Source organism: Xiphias gladius, chromosome 18, assembly GCF_016859285.1.
Source record: "Xiphias gladius isolate SHS-SW01 ecotype Sanya breed wild chromosome 18, ASM1685928v1, whole genome shotgun sequence".
NCBI classification, from domain to species: domain Eukaryota; kingdom Metazoa; phylum Chordata; class Actinopteri; order Istiophoriformes; family Xiphiidae; genus Xiphias; species Xiphias gladius.
In genome coordinates, this window is record NC_053417.1 from 12918344 (window position 1) to 12935696 (window position 17353).

The 17353-nt window shown below is 38.7% G+C and overlaps 2 protein-coding genes across 2 annotated transcripts; both read right to left on the minus strand.

Moving 5' to 3' along the window:
* Window positions 1-462: 462 nt before the first annotated feature.
* tmem201 (transmembrane protein 201) lies at window positions 463-13499 on the minus strand. Its single transcript, XM_040152669.1, is given in 12 exon segments — window positions 463-1476; window positions 2932-3060; window positions 3310-3600; window positions 3711-3773; window positions 5162-5382; window positions 9786-9986; window positions 10091-10447; window positions 11945-11974; window positions 11976-12118; window positions 12208-12402; window positions 12547-12667; window positions 13315-13499. Coding segments are annotated over 12 exon segments (1959 nt in total). The 5' UTR covers window positions 13425-13499; the 3' UTR covers window positions 463-1378.
* Window positions 13500-15521: 2022 nt separating this feature from the next.
* Window positions 15522-16828, minus strand: foxl2l (forkhead box L2-like). Its single transcript, XM_040153322.1, has one exon. The coding sequence runs from the start codon at window positions 16810-16812 to the stop codon at window positions 16000-16002; it is 813 nt and encodes a 270-aa protein (XP_040009256.1). The 5' UTR covers window positions 16813-16828; the 3' UTR covers window positions 15522-15999.
* Between the last annotated feature and the right edge of the window lie 525 nt (window positions 16829-17353).

The following is a 17353-nucleotide window of genomic DNA, read 5'->3' on the forward strand; positions in this document are numbered from 1 at the left end:
ATGCCAAGGCACATTGAAGCTGTACTGGCGGCTCAAATTGGCCCAACAACTTAGTAACACACTTTATGTTGGTTTTTCCTTTAATTTGTCACCCGTCTGTATGTAGCAAGGCAATGGTAAACACCAGTGCTGCGAAATTATGACATTACAAAGTGAAAATCTGTACATATTTTCAAAATGCAAAACCAACTACAACACAACAAATATAGCATGCTGCTTAATGCTTTCCAATTTTTGGCTAATGTAGAGTACTGGAAATTCATTTGGGAGAGGAAATGCACTCATCACAGTCAGTATACTGTAAATTCTCAAAATAGTGGCCAAAGCCTTTATTATTTACCTCCATTATTTGAGACAGACTTCTCTAATTTGCCCTTTTTCCCCAGTTAATGCAAACTCTAAACTTGTTCAATATGTGCCTGTTGTATTTAAAAAAATAAATAAATAAATAAATAAAAAAAAATCAAAAAAAAAAAATCAGTATAATGTTCATTTCCACAGGACTAATTCCATCATTACAGCAAGAGTCATGTGAGGCGTTCCACTTTGCCTTTTCATGTTAAGTTGGCTTTTAGTGTGAAAAAACATCAGGTGGTGTTGGTTTTGTTGACATCGATCAGTTGTATGCCAAAGAAGAAATTACTGGAATTAGAGTTAAAAATTACAAAAAACAAAAACAAAAAATAAATATGAATATGACATGATTATGTTTTTGTACTGATGAATTTCTGCTGTGGAAATTATACTGAATTTAACATGTGAGCTGTTTTAAGCTACAAATAACCCCCCCCCCAAAGCAAGTGCTCTTACACTTCGAGTACTTGCTCGCTGCTTTGCCATTATTTGAATACCAGATTTTATATATGAGAATTTACAGTAAGTAGGTAAGACATGACCCTCTGTGTCTGAGCAGCATCGACTGAACATTAAATGTTTATTGCACATTTCACAGCATGGTTTTTAAAAAGCCATCAAGCATCAGTTCCAGAACTGAGCGTTTTAAAATCAAATTACACATGCACCTGTGTTCAAGTAACAGAAGCAGTACATCAACCAATGGATGAAACAAGGCCAGATCACAAAAGCCAAAAATATTTTTAAGCAGTCATGAACCACAAATTTAAAAGCGTAATATCCGTTTTCAGCACAGTATTCTCGTAACTCCAATCAAAAGGGAGATATTGCTGTTGGAAATCCATCAGCTGACATCTGTATTTTTACTAAGCACCAACAAATAACAAGCAACTGCCAGAAAGGTGATGTTTTCTGGCTTTGCTTAATGACCTCCAGGTCTACAGACATGACAGGGTTGTCAATGGCCACAGGCCGACTCACTCTGTGCAGGTCACAAAAAACAACAGCAGAACCCATCGACAGTTCATCTCCAGTAGTGGTACACACAGAGGCAGACGAAGAACAGGTTGGCGGTCAGGCTCACTGTTAAAAGCACCGGCAAGATAAGACGCTTCACAAAACCTGGAGGTGTGACAGAGAAAGCAAATTAATTTCATGAGAATCATCAGCATCATTTTCAAATGTGGCATGAAAGTTTTCCAATTTCTGTACATTTTAGTTATGTTTACTGTCAACCAATATATTTTCCTTCAGAACTGATACAGATGTCAGCTAGTTTAGATTTAGGTACATGGGAATAGGACTATGACGGTGTATTCTGAGACCTGTGTATTTTGAGAATATACAGATTGCATAAAACTGCCTACAAAACTGACAATACTGACCTAATAAAGTAGACTGGGTAACAGACAAATGTAACTGATCTTTACCAAATACACTCACCAAGCACTTCATTAGGAACGCCTGCTTATTCATGCAATTATCGAGCCATTTAAGTGGCAGCAGTGCAATGCATAAAACACTTCAGATACAGGTCAGGAGCTTCAGTAAATGTTCACATCAGACATAAGACTGGGGGGAAAAAAATGTGATCTCAGTGACTTTGACCGTGGCAGATTGCTGGTGGCAGACGGGCTGATCTGAGTACTTCTGAAACTGCTGATGATCTCCTGGGATTTTCACAAGCAACAGTCTCTAGAGTTTTACTCAGATCCAATGAGCGGAAAATCTTCAGACAGAAACACCTTTTCACATGGGGCTGGAAGGACTGTATGAATTTATAAACATTCTCAGTCACTGAGCGTATCAATTTTTCAGCGTATAGAGAATTTGTATTCTCGGATAGTGTATTTTCATATACACTCCACTTTTCTTTGACATCTAATTTTTCTACCAACAACTTCAAATGTTTATTTAAATTTATATTTTCGGATTATTGCAACGGGGTCTCCTTTTGGTTTTCTGTAAAAAGATGTTATCCCTTAACCATCTATAAACCTCTTCTTCGTAGTCTGGTTTGATATAGATGTAGATCTCCTCCATCTGCATTTTTTAAGCAAGAACATAATCATTGGACAGAGCACGCAAGGCATCCCCTCTTGTTTAGATAAACTATTGAATACCTTATTTTTCAGTCTAACAGCTCCTGCATCTCTCTTTCCACTAAACTAATCAAAAGATTCTAAATGGGAGTTCCTACATTTAGGAGAAGCAAAATTTGATTTTCTTTTTAAAGACGGTCTGTTGAAATTTGCCACGGAGTTTACATTCTAACCAGGTCAATTTTTTTGTATCTCACAATCCACAGGGACCAGATGGACAAAAACACAGATAATGCTTTCAACGTATATATAAGCATGTAAGTATAGTTTAAAGACAGACTTGAAAAAATGTTAACCTATACTTTAAAAACTGTACACCAGACTAGGATTACAATTGTATTTCAGAATTCCCAGGACCAAGATGTGGTTATGACACCCATTCAGACAATAGCCATAAAAATCAAAACTGAATATGATTTTTGACTGACTGGACACAGTTTCCATCTCCCTGCCATGTTTGAATCAGATTGCTTACCTTTTGGAGGAGGAGTGCTCTCCAGCCCCTGGGTTGTAGTGCCAACCAGGCATGTGGAGGACCCTGAGGAGCTGCCGGTCTCACTTTTCTCTTCCTTATCAAGCACCATGCTGTCTCTCAAACTCAAATCTGCATCCAGGTAAACCATGAAGCCAAATATAAACCATCTGAGCATGAAGTTACTGAATTTGAATTCTTTCATGGTTACAAAATCTTCTCTCTCTTTAAAGCCACTATGTGTAGGATTTGTGAACGTTTTACTTTGCCATCTGGTGGTAGTATCATGAATGACACTCAGGTAGACAGTAATACATGCTGCTACAACCCCCCCTAAAACAAATATTTTACTTTTAACAGCTTAACCTCAGGTGTACTTACCATTTTGGCTTTGGAAGGGTAATATGTCAGGGGAAAAGCAGCCACTGTAAATGGGAGAGGCCGGCCCTACAGTGGAATATAATGGAGACACAGGTGGGGGTGAGAGCTTGGGTTCTGGGTCTGCTGAGAAAAGCCACAGTTTCTGGCTACAGATGTTGAGGCGAGCAGGGCTGATGAGGGGACGACGATGTCTGGCAGAACCTGAACTGGATGTACATGATCCAGCTATTGAAGGAGTTGGAGAGGGGCTCGGTGATGACGGGCGGCTCCCAGACTGCAGTGAAAAGTAGTCTGTGTGAAAAGAGCAGTGAAAAATGTCAATCAAGGGCTCTTAAAGGGTTAGGAATTGTTTAAGATACAGGGTTGAGCCGAGAACACAAAATCACCAGGAGTTTGAATACCTGAGGGCGGGGAGTCTTTGTATTGTGAGGCTGGTTTGCTTCCACTAAACAGGTAACCAGAATCTGAAAATACATTGAAATATACATCACACCATTCACCACAACCACAAACCGGGGCTTTCCTTAAACCTGCAGTAGCCAGTTGGTCAGTTAGTGTCGGTTGGTCAGAAACAACTCCAAATAAGAGGTTAATCTGTGTCTGATAAACCTATAAGTAGGCAACTTTATGATAACACATTGGGCCATAACAACTATAAACCTGAGTGATAATTAGTAGTGGTTTATCTGTTAGGTTATTTAGATGATTTTCTGTCCCCTAGTGCCCCTGATTTTCTGTCCCCTAATTTTAATTAAAATTAAAATTTAAAAAAAGAAAAATGCTGCTCACAATTTCTTAAAAAGAGAGTCCAAAATTCAGTTTCCTTTGCCATAAAGAAAAGTGGTAAATCCCCACAACTGAAAAGCTGGAATTCAGTATGGTTAAGTCATTTTTGCTTGAAAGATGAAAATCAATTATAAAAAAAGGTTGTTGATTAGCTTTCCGTTTATCAACTAATCATTTCAACTCTAAGTGGAGCTTTAAATTATGAAAGTGATGGGACCATCTATTGTAGAATCCTATTACTTCCATAATATATGTTAAATGCATATTTGTGTGCAGTTTCATCATAATATATACAAAATAAGATTTCAACTGATAAATAGGCCAGGCCGAAATTCTGGCCATTAGCTCAACGCAGATATATCGTTATCTGCGTGTATGTTGACCAATAGGTGAAGAAACTGCACTACAAAAATGCCAAAGATAGGTGTGACGATAGGTAGAAACAGCATCTCCATTACAAAGTTTGTCCTCCAGACAAGTAGTTTTTTTAATTTGTGTTTTAAAACTAAAAATATTAAGTTATGAATTCACTTACAACATGAAAACAAAAGCACCTCAGCATTGGATATAACTAATCTTTGCTATGAAATGCTGAATCCTTCACATATTTTTTTAGAAATCAGTGAGTCTTTCCCATGTTTGGAAACAGTGCCATGACCCAATTATACACCAAGCAGCAGAAACTGACAATATGGCTACTGAATTTTATCAATTATAAATCTTGCCTATGTGCAAGGCAGCACACATTGCAAGAAGCAACTCAAGCTCAAACATGGGAAACCACTGCAATTAGAACTGTAGGCAGAAGTGGGCTGAATATTCCCATCTCACCCCATTGAAGGTAGGGACCAGCTACCTGGAAAACACTACACACTAGTGCCTAAAAATATCTGCAGTGAGTTTTTGGAGTTATTAGACAACAAATAATTAACACTGGACTAAATCCAATAAAAACAAGTCATCTTCAGATTATTCCCAAAAGGCACGGAATAATCTGCCAGTATTAGATGATTTTTTTTTTTTTTGGTCTGTCAACTCAAACTTGGGGAAATAATTTTAATGTTACCTGTCCTTTTGAAGGAGGGGATGGTGCCAAGGGAGAGGGCTCTGCTAAGGCGCCCAGGCAGAGAGGAAGGGGAGTCGTTGCATGTTCGATGTCTCTTATGGCAGCTGATGAGCTTGGAGAGGTTCGGGGGCGGGGTGGGGATGAAGGAGTCTGTTAAGTCCGTAGAGAGCAAAGGAGGCTGGCTGCTGAAGAGGTGGACTGCAGAGCTGCCTGCAAGGTATCTGCAACACAAGAGCAACGTAATGGTCTACCAGACATCAAAATTCTAATGAAACTGTCAAAAAGGTTTCAATACCACAGAAAAAACTAAATATAATTTTGTGCAAAAAAACAGCAGTATGAGATGATAACTCCACAAAGAGCGTTAAAAATAGTGCTGTAAATTCACTGTAATTCAGTTTTTGTTTTTAAACATAAAATCACAAAGTTCAAATTTGATATTGGTTCCACATCAATCTCAATAAAGTGTGAATTACAAGGTACAAGAAGTGTTTGAAATCAAGTCAGTGCACACTTTGCACCAAGCAGCTCTGATATCCATTTAATGGGAGTGCTTTATTAAATGGCAGCAGTCTATGGCAAGGCTGTCATTGAAATGTTGCTGCAGCTGTTGGACACAGCAGCTGAAAGTGTCTAGAGAACAAAAGCTACAGGAGAAATGCTGCCCAGCACTACAGCTCAACTCTCACTCTTCCACAACACACAGTCCATGGCCCATACATGTCATGTCAAAAGTAGTTTCCTTTCAGTGGCAATCGAACTTTGTCTTTCTAGAAAAACAATCACAGCAGTGGCTTACGTTAAGCTGACATTTTACTTTAACTCTAATGCTGTGTAATAACGCTAGTATTTCAAACTACACAAAAACATGCAGAAGTGGACAAGACGGTTGGTTTGTGTTGACGAAAAACAAACAGAAGGCAAATCCTTTCACCAGTTGTTTATTACATTGTACAGCAAGCATTCCTACAAAGTCTTCAAATTGGAGCCTGACAATAAAAACCAAAACACTGGACTTCAGCATTTAAGCACCCAAAACACAATGTTTCTTTGGGCATGTTGCAGGAAGCCTTTCAGCATGGATTAAGCTCCATTTCTGAGGCTGATACAAAATGTATAAATACATAGAATCTCAATTTGATCAGTTACTATTTCATTATCTTATTTGTACTGTAGCTTGGACTTGCAAATTGCTTAATTGTAAAAAGTACTACGATTTGGCACAGTAACCTCAAAAGTTTTTTTTAAAGTATAGAGTCCTTTTGTGTTTCTGCAACACACACACACACACACACACACACACACACACACACACACACAATCACTAAAACATTTAGGTATAACAATCACATTTCCGTTACATAGTGGATCTCTAGAATAACACAGTGCAGTAAAAACATTAACATTCACGGTTCTATTATTGAAAAAAGGTAGTTCTATAGCTTTCACTGTTACAATACCATAAAATAGGTTTGTGGCAATGGTATAATGTAGCTGCATATAGCAACTTAAATTTATGATTAACGTACAAGTTAGAATGTAGTGCTTCTGGAGCTAAATACTTGAAACAAATGAAGGTGAAGTCATAGTTCATCAGGTAAATACAGGAATTGTCTTTTAAAAAACACCCCCACACACAAATAGCCATATACTCAGGCTATATATTATGATTACATCAAAACATGCACACTAGAGGTTTATGGCGATACAAACTTTTTTATAGCACGTAAAACATTGGCAAAGATAATATATTGTAAGTTGTATCTTACATACACAAACAAAAACGTAAAAATATATTATTGAAACATCTTTGAGAATGCACACAGCCAGGTGGCAGACCATTGAGCTGTCCACTGTCAATGTTAAGTCCATCAAAACTAAAACATCATACAACCCTTCTTCAGTACGTCATGCTATATTTTCAGCTATCTTGCCTACATAAGGGCATGTGCTTTAATTTTGAGGATTATCTTTGTCAAGTGTTTAAGATGCAGTTATTCACATGATGGAGAAAGAAGTGACTCTCGGTCATTACCAGTGCTGTATTATAGAGACTAGAGTATTTCAATCTTTGTATTTGATGATTTTTTTTTCTAAAGGCAAAAGTCAAATATAGCTTCCAAACTCAGAAATTACACTGTATGAATAGTTAATACTTTACTCATAACCTACAACTGCATCTGTAGCGTCTTAGATTTGGCAGCACTTTTGTTGCAAAAATTCACAATTTAAAGCTTTGAGACTACTGCACCAAAGGAGCTGGTTTAAGAAAATAAATCCATCTACAAGACAACATGCAATTTATGCCATATTCTACCCACCAAATACAATCTATAGGCACTCTACAGCTATTAGTTTGTAATACCTATTCACATTTTCTGATAAATATCCCCCATCACTCAATACATTCCAACAAAGTAGAAGAACAATGGGTTAATGAAAATACATTGGTGAAGTGAAATGCAACTGGATAAGTTTTGTCTGTCAGTTTTAAATACATCAACAGGTTAGAATGTTGGTAAAGGAAAGATCAGAATTATTTTCAGTTTTCAAAAATGAAACGATTGCAAATTCTTATTCAAACAAAATTTGAAAAAGATGACAACATCTCACTTCCGACTTACTTGAAACTGATAAAATCTTAGGATAAAAGATAACCCTTTCTGGACAAGCGTAAACCAAGCAATACCACTGAGTTTGTAGTGAATTATCTTGTATAAGCACAACATGTGAGATAAACCTTACTTCATACATCACGTCTTACAACTCTTATTGCTTGCTTGCAGATTTCCATGACACTTGAAAGATTCCCTGTCAGTGGCCCTATACAGTTGCAGAGATGAGCACTTCATAATGTTTGCGTGTTCAAGCACTGATACAACAAGGCCATCAGAAACTACTACTCTGACATGACTACCTCAAACAAATGCAAAAGTAAGTACCTGGCAGGTTGTCATCTAGAGGCAATATTTTTAAGAGACCATTTTCGGCACAGCAGGGAGTAAGAAAAACAATGTCCGAATTGAGGGTCTAAAGGACAGAGGGCGTTTGTATGCTATATAGAATGTAAAGCCCACTAAGGCGACTTTGTGATATTGGGCTACATAAATGAGATTGACTTGAATATACAGTAGGAGAAATGTACTAAACAAAAATTATTTGCAGGGATTATGGGCGTACAGTGAAGTTCATGCATCATTTAAATAAAGAAAAAAAAAAAACTGAAGCATAATCCAAATGGGAAATAACAGGGATACAAGAACACAACAACAGGGGCCAGAAAACAGCAGCAAACAGCAAGACGTGTTAACTATTAATGGAATTTAAAAAAAAAAATTGATGAACTAGTGACTGCTTTTCCCCAGCAGCTAAGTGTTTTTCAAAGATTTTCAAATGGCAATAAGCTCATCAACCATTCCTTGCACTACCATGTTAACATTCCCATCATAAGATGGGGAAAAAAAAAACAAAAACAAAAAAAAAACCAAAAGGGTGAAAATGCAATGGCAGTCAATTCACTACAAACATTACCACATATCATATGTGGCAAAACTTTCCAGCTCTGCCTTGAGAACTGATCAGTTGCATCAGCACGGATGTTGTATTCCTACGAAATTCTTTGCAGAGGCCACTAATAAATTATGACTTCAAAGGACTCAAGATGAACCCTTTTGGAAACATCCAAGGCATTCTTTGTTCAGAAATTGTAGATGTGAGGCAATACTGGAGGGATGTGATTATTAAAAAAAAAAATACACATCTTGAGTATGGCCTGCAGTGTCATTACAAATTAGTGTTTCATGCATTGAGCTGTAGTTAGTGAGCAATTTCAACCCACAGCTACACAGGATAGTTAATAAATAAGGACGTTCAAAATGCTTTTAAACATTACAGTACAGTTTAGAATACATAGTTTAGCACTAGTTGTGTACTTGTATGCTAAAATTCCACTGGTTTTAAAAATGAAATTTTTTATTAAAAATTGTTTTTAAAACTCTGAAGGTCAGTCCATCACCAATTTGTTGTAGTTGACAAGGAATTCGCAATGCAAGAAGTCAGATTAATAAACAGGATTAATCTGATAGAAATTGTGGCTCAATTTCCCACAAAACACATTCTGCATACTGTACTTGGTAAGTCTTGAGAGGTGGTATCTAATATTTTATTAGTTTTTGTTTATCAGTACCATTAACTGTAAAATGATTTTACCCTCCAAGATTTTACACAGATCAGGCAACATTAGAAGAACCTGTGTAGTTGAAGGTGAGGTTTTGATGTGATTAAGCAAGTAGCACTAGTCTTTTGTTCCTATCATGGGCCACACACACAATCCTATGCTTTAAGTTTGCCATTCACATATCATAACCTCACAGTCATTCACACACAGCAGAAAAAGAGGGGGGTTGTGGGTAATAAGTGGACAGTTAATTTAAAAAAAAAAACCAAAACACAGCATGTCCCAAACATATAACAAAAAGAATAAATAAAAAGGGAAATTGAAAACACTTCTAGATTAATGTATTTTGATCTGATTCTAAAGAACACAAACCTCTCATGGAAAGAAGATGCTTTACACAATCCCATGTTTCAAACACAATTTGAACGTTACTGCTCAGATTCTGACCTTCGATATTTGCCTCTTCGTAGACCCAGTGGTTTGCGAGTTGACACAGCAGCAGCAAAGCTGACTAGGCAACAGAGAGAGACGCTACTGTGCTTGGCTTTGTCCATCCAGCCCGAGGCACCAGTCAAGTAGCTCTCGGCAAGGTAGAGGCACAGGATGAAGAACCACAGGACAGAGCACGCGGCATCAATTCTCCTCAGCCTGAAAATGCAGATAAACATGAACTTGCAGAGTTGTTTTTTCTTAAATTAAACTTGTCTTGGATGACTTTTCCAAAAGCAAATAAAGAGGGGGCGACTGCTTACCTCACGGGTCCTGCTAAGAAGATAGCAGTGAGGCAAGTCAACAGGCCAACAGAGACTACAGCCAGCTGGTTGTCCCTTCCATATTGCCACACTAGCTTGGCATTTTCTAAGGTCTTGTTTGGGATTAGCTCCAGCAGACCCTGCCATACAGGCGCATCTCCGCTGCTTTCATTTTTGGGGGTGGATTCATTGAAGGTTTTAGGAGTAGTGACCCCACCACTTAATGTCTGTGGGCCACTAGGTGAAAGAGGCTGGTCCGGCAATTCACAGAAAGATGTAGCAACAAGGGAAGCACAAAGCAGGAAGGCAAGTGCCCTTAACAGTGTAACCCCCATGGGAGAAGAGAGAGAATGGGAGCTCTGTAGGAAAGAACATGTTTTCATTGTAAATCCTTACAGTCTTAACATAGTTAATTAATTTTCATTTGTTTTGAAACTAATTTTTTGGATATTATAATAAGAACAAGCAACAATACACAATAGATGGTGAAACTGATTCATGTTTTCACTTCAACCAAAGATTACACCATGTGTGAAAGCCGGGTGAATGAAATAAAACATACCCCTTCCTAACAGAAAGTCTTTTACTTAGTTAACGTCTTAGGCAAATGCAATGGAAATATAACATAAGCTAATTACCAGAATTGAGTTAAACAAAGTGAATGTTTCCAAATGTCGACAGCAAAGTGATTGTTACAAGCGGTGCTAAATGGCAGAGACTACTAATCCAGATCCTACAAATTTAACAGTTGCGTAGCCCATTCCATATGTTGCCATAATACCTGCACATTACACATTAATTACTCAGGGTGGGTGTCTACAGACGATGGTGTACTGAATTACCAACATCTGTAAGGAACACTTCCGAACATTGTTAAAAACATCACATCTCTGAGGTTGTGGCACCCCATGTGATCAGGATTTGAATAAAACCATTTCAAATTTGTTTGTATACACACACACACACACACACACACACACACACTTTTTTTGCTTGAGCCATTTGATGAATTAAGTACTACACTTTTTGCTGCAATCTCATTAATGCCCATATGATTCCAAAGTGGTCTCGTTCATTTTTTACATTTGTGCACATTTGTTCAAGCAAAACAAATATCTGTGCTTCATTATTTCCCAACTTATCAGTTTATTTATCTGACATGTAACGCTCATAACCTGAGAATAGCAAAAATGATGTGCAAACAAATGAGTTCCCACTCTGGAGTAATTTGGACATTAATGGGCTTCTGAGTTCTATGCTTAAGAATGAACAGTGCAAGCAGAAATTTTTATTTTGCATGCACAAACAAATCACGATGGTTTTATTAATATCCTGATCATGTAGGTTGCCAACTTCAAATATGAACAAATTTTATACTATATTTCTATCTATGTTCAATAAAAATATAGTTTCTGTGTTGAGGCATTTCATATAAATAAATAAAAATAACCCTATCTATAAAGATTCTACGGCCGTTTCAAGCTATTTCTTCAGCAACACGTGTAAATACATATCTGGCACCGTGCACTTGTGAAAGAAAGCACAAAAGCACCACTGCTGAAAAAAATATCCCAGGGCAAACACTGAAATGGCTATGTTAATCGCATTTTATCAGTTCAGCTCTGGGCCTGTGCATATAAAAGTAGATTTATTACAAATCTTGCTCATGTACAATAATAATGAAATGTATTATTTTGGTGTTGTAAAATAATTTCAGTAAAGTAATACCATTCAGTATAAATACAAAGCTAAAACAGAATAAGCATAAATCGTGTACATTTTATAATGACCAAATACTAAAAGTAACCACTTGTCAAGTATCTGGTTTTGGATTTGGCTTACACTGACCTTTACAAAGCTCTTGAATGAGTCTCTGGTGCATCGAAGCTGATGACTTAAGAGCACTGTACGTAGCTGGCGGTTTTGATATTTGATGTAGTACTCCACTGCTGTCTGACACGGCTTGCATAACTTATATGTCTGCTCCAAGTGGTGCTTGTAGGCTTCAATTTCCTCATCATAGTTTTCCTACAAAAGAAAAAAAAAACAACAAATTTAGCATCATCATTATAATAATAGGATGTGTTACAGTGAATGTAAAAGAACAGAGTACATACATCATCCCTTGCGATAAATGAGGCCAACTGTTTGATCTTTGCAGACTGGTTGTTATTGCACTTCTTGCACAGCAGCATCTGACAGTTGACCCACTGCTGTGTCTTGGGTGTCTCAGATGAGGGAAGGCTTCCAGATACTCCATGGTTTAGATGTGACTTGTACTGAGCTGGGATGATTTTGTTGTAATCCCCATTCTGACAACAAGACAGACCAACACAATGAAGAATAAAAACAACATCTCACAGCATTGGCAAAAAAAAAAAAAAAAATACTAATTCACAGCAGTTTATTGACATGCTAGGAAAATAATTCACAGGTGTTGTACTTTCCCAACTCACCTCCTGGAAGCCATTGTACTGATCACAATTGGGACAATCCCAGCAGTTCCTGTTCCCATAGGGCACCACTGTGTTCTCATTACAGAACCAGCAGTTCACATTTGAATGGGTCGGCTTCTTTCTGTATGGAACAAGTGGAGTTCTTACATGATCCAGCATGACTTTCTTAATCAAACCTGTTGATGCATTTCTGAGGTTCAAATGTTTCCCACAGTGGGATCCAGACAACACATGGATCGTATCACTTAAATATCACTATTATATACATGAAGTTTTTGCTCTTATATACATATATTTAATAACTGGAGTACGGAATCTAAGATCAATCTTTTTGGAGGTCCTTGGCGTGCAAAACTTTGGGAAGTCCATCATTGGTAATGAATACAAAAATGAAGAGTGAAAACAATCACGTTGAGTCAGTATTTTAAAAAATTATGCACTTAAGTTTTCAGACACCAAAAACTAGAAAATGTGTGCATTCAAATAGTTAAAATAGCCATTTATCTTAATGTTAGTGTCACAAAACTAGCTTATGTTGGTTAGCACAACAGCTAACAAAGTTTAGCGCATGGGCTAGCGTAGATAAATAGACCACTCTCGGGAAACAGTAGATACATTCACGCATCATCTGCAGCCAACATTATATTTGGATCATCGAAATTTTGAACAACCATTGCACATTAAACATGGTTTGCCGAGTTGTTCTAATGGTAACGTTCACCTAGCTAAAAACAAACGCGGCGGTGCAAAATCTTGAAGTTAACTTACCTGGTGGCAATTTTGTATATCAGCGCTCCACCGGCGACAAACGCTGTAATTCCAACTCCCCCATACATTAATTCGGGATATTCCAACATAAATTGGTTAAATGCCTCCATTTCAACTGAAATTAGCAATAAACAAGCCAACAAAACATGAGAAAATTTGTGTTAGAACGGTTTGGCGAAACACGGCGCCAGGGCGCACGCGGGAAGCGATACCCTTTTGTATCCGCCCTGCAACGGAAACGGAACGTGCGTAACCGCCGGGACGCATTCCAATAATTTTAGTCAATCTTTCCTTGTCGACGGTACCACTCACTACAAAACACCCAGATTAAAACTATAACGCAAAGCAAAATATTTTAGCCATAATTTGAGGTCTTTTGGGGTGAGGGTATTTACTGACTGAGATCAATCACACCTTTCTTTGACTGGGCAGTGCGTAGTGTAGTATACAGGGAGTATGATAGTGTTGGAATGAGGGTGGGGGGCACCGTCTTCCTTTCCCTTGCAGGGTTTATGCTGCATCCAGGGAATGTCGACAGAATCGGAAAAACTAGGTTTTAAAAAAATTCCAATGTGTGAGTGTTCATGCATTAGTGCCAACCTTGTAGTCCCACCAGATAAACAGCTTAAATTTGCTACTTTTGTTGTGTAACGTATTTTCAAGTAAAACCACATACAAAAAAATAGTGTATATGGAGATATGGTCATAGTCAGAAACTGCCGATATTTCCGACTCGGAATTACAGGTCAGAAGTTGGCGTGAAGGGTTTTTCCTAATGGGCTACTCGTAATTACGGTTTAAAGGGTATAACGTGAACGCACCAAACCCCGAAAAAGCACTGCACGACTTTTCTTTGATCATTGGAGTGGTGGAAGAGAAACAACGTATTTCTTTTTAAATAATAGCTACATTAATCGGCCTTTCAACTTGTATGCATGATTAATCTCGTAACCATCAGTTAGTGATGCAAGAAATAATCAAAGGAGTGAAAATCCTGCATTCAAAATGTTGCTTCAGTAGTATCATCAAAATATAGTGAAAGTACCGAGAGTAAAAGCACTCATTATGCAGAATGGACCATTTCGGATTAATATACACTGGATTATTGGTTTACAATAACTGATGCATTCATGTGTAGGCGTCACTAATATTGCCGCTGGTCAAGGTGGAGATAGTTTTACTTCATATATCGATGGGCAGTTTAGCCGTCATCATTTACAGTTTACAACAATACTACATACACCCTTGTGCACTATCACTAAATCGTTGAATGATTCAATATTGTACCAACTTACAATAATTGTATTATTTTTAAACTCAAGTGTATGGGACGAGAGCACCAGTACCTACCGGTGGGCTATTTACGACACCTTGCATTGAAAAACGGACGGTTGTGTGTTTCTGAATTGCACAGTGACCATCTATGGAGACTGGTATTTCAGTGACTATCACTCACAAAATGGCACAAACTGCAAGATTAAACTTTGTCTCCCAGTCTCAAGAAGCTTGGCAGGAGAGGAATTTCCCACCATCACAATGATTCCAAAGACACTGCATAAATCACACAAGGGTTTTTAAAAAGGAAAAATACAATAGAACACCTTTGGAGCATTTTATAGCGGGAGGTAGAGCAACAAAAGCCCTCCAGCAAAGAACAGCTGAAAGGGATCATCTGTGAAGAGTTAATAGAGCATCCCTCCACGGATTTGTGCAAGACTGGTCTCATCCAGGTTTTAAATATGGACCTTTCACTATAGTTGAATTGGTCAAATATCAATTTTTTTTCAAATTAGTAGTTTTCATTCTTCTGGGCTGAAAACAAATAAAATTGTATTAAATGGACAGGTTTTGTAATTACTTCATATTTTAGTGATACTGAGTGTACTCAGTTCAACATGTTTTGTATTAATTATTAATCTGAATATGTAAAATAACTAGTAACTAAAGTTATCAAATGTATGTGTAGTAATAAGTACAACAGTTGCCCCGAAAATGTAATGGAGTATTATTATTATTAAGATGGTACCATGAATAAGAATAAGAATAAGAATAAAATATTATTACTACTTTTTTCCGCCATAATAAATAGTAGAGGACTAAGTCAATCAATGAGACAATAAAATGCAAAAATAAAAATTTATTTGAACAAACATGATGTATTTTACATCAATTAACATTCTTAATCGAGTAAGAAAAACTGGCCGGTGCTTCAGTGTCAACAACTGTTGCATAGCAGCTCGAGGGAATTTGATAAAAGCAGAGAAAATAAATAAATAACATAGTTACACATGTATGGCCCGTTCAAAAATGAAAAATAAGAAAGTAATTAAAAAAAACAAGTTTATTGGGTTGCAAAATAAGGCATAAGCTGAGGCTCAGACTTAAATCAACTCTCTTCCTGCAGTTCACACTTGATCGGTGCCTTTCACGAAGCAAAAATGCAATGAGTTGATCGACGACAGTCATTCCTTGTCATTTGAAAGTGGATGCTACCAGAAAAAAAAAAGGTTAACCAAAAACCAAAAACTTATGAAACCGTTTCCCATAGTCAACAAATGTACATCTTGTCAAAGTACCAAACAACGGCGTTAACTTGACAAACGAGAGACAGCCGAACTGAAATGGTGAAACAGGTGAACGTCGAGTCTCTGAACTGGTTGTCAATTGCTAAAATAACTCACAAACCTACTGGTCAAATGAATGCGAAAGCTGCGCCTCCGCTTGCCGAGCATACGAGGTGAACTGCTGGTAGTTGCACGCCACGGAGACGGTGCCTCCGTCGGGGCTCATCGGCTGGGTCACTCCGCCGTAGGGACACCCGTTGTGGGGGACCAGCACGGGCAGGTGGCGGTGGTAAGAGCCGTAGGGAGGGTGGTGGAAGTGCGAGGGAGGGCAGTAGGAGCTCATCGGGCCGCCGGGGGACAAGCTGCGTGTGTGTCCGGTGATCACCTGGGGTGTCGGGTATGCGGTCGGCTGGGACGAGCCGGGCTGGCACAGACCCCAGGAGCCGCTCACGTACGGCGGCAGGTAGAGCGGCTCGGGACATTCCACGTGATTCGCGGTCAGGTAAGGCACGGTCGGGGGTCTGTAAGGTCTCCTCACCCTCCTCCGCCGGCGGTAGTTCCCCCTCTCAAACATGTCCTCAAAGGCGGGGTCCAGCATCCAATAGTTGCCCTTCCTGTCCCCTCGGCTCTCCCTGGGCACCTTGACAAAACACTCATTGAGAGACAAATTGTGCCTTATGCTGTTTTGCCACCCTTTTTTATTTTTCTCATAGTAGGGGAACTTGGAGATGATGAAATCATATATCCCACTCAGGGTTTGCCTCTTGTCGTGGCTGTCCTTAATGGCCATGGCGATGAGAGCCACGTATGAATACGGCGGCTTCTCCCGCTGACCGGGCTCCGCCGCACCTTCGAGCTCGGGAGGGGGCGAGTTGGAGCTGATGTCCAGGAACTGCGCTCCGTGGTCGGCGGGGGATTTCTCCTCCGCATCCATGGCTCAGGTGTCTGCTTCTGCGTCCGGCCGGGGCAAAAAAAGCTGCGACGATTGTGTCCGCAGGTGCACACACTCCTCCCACAGGTAGAGAGCTCAGCTATTATCGCCCTCTTTCATCTCTCCGAGTTTCTCACACTGTTTATGCGTGTATGGGACCACTGTGCAGCTGTTTAGGTTGAAACAGGGGTCACACGACTGTTTTCAAAGTAGCATTATCAAAATATTCACACTTTGGAGGGAGACGATCAAAGACTTGCGTGTCCCAAGTCTCTACGTAGGCTGGGCCTTAACCATCTTTTCGAGTCATTTGCAACAAATGGACACTGCAGTCTTTTGACCGATGGAAAGCTTTTTTTTTTTTTTCTTACACATTTATTTAACGATCATAACAGTGGAATCATTTACAGTGTAGAATAATGCATTTGATGGATAGTTTCATTTCGCAACAACATGAATGCACAGGCACACACACGTACACACTCATGCATTGAAATGTAACCTAGGACACACAGGTGCATTTATTCATCCATTTATTTTTTTT

Bases quoted from the DNA above. Each gene is read 5' to 3' on its own strand.
- foxl2l (XM_040153322.1), bottom strand. From the start codon at position 16,812: ATGGATGCGGAGGAGAAATCCCCCGCCGACCACGGAGCGCAGTTCCTG.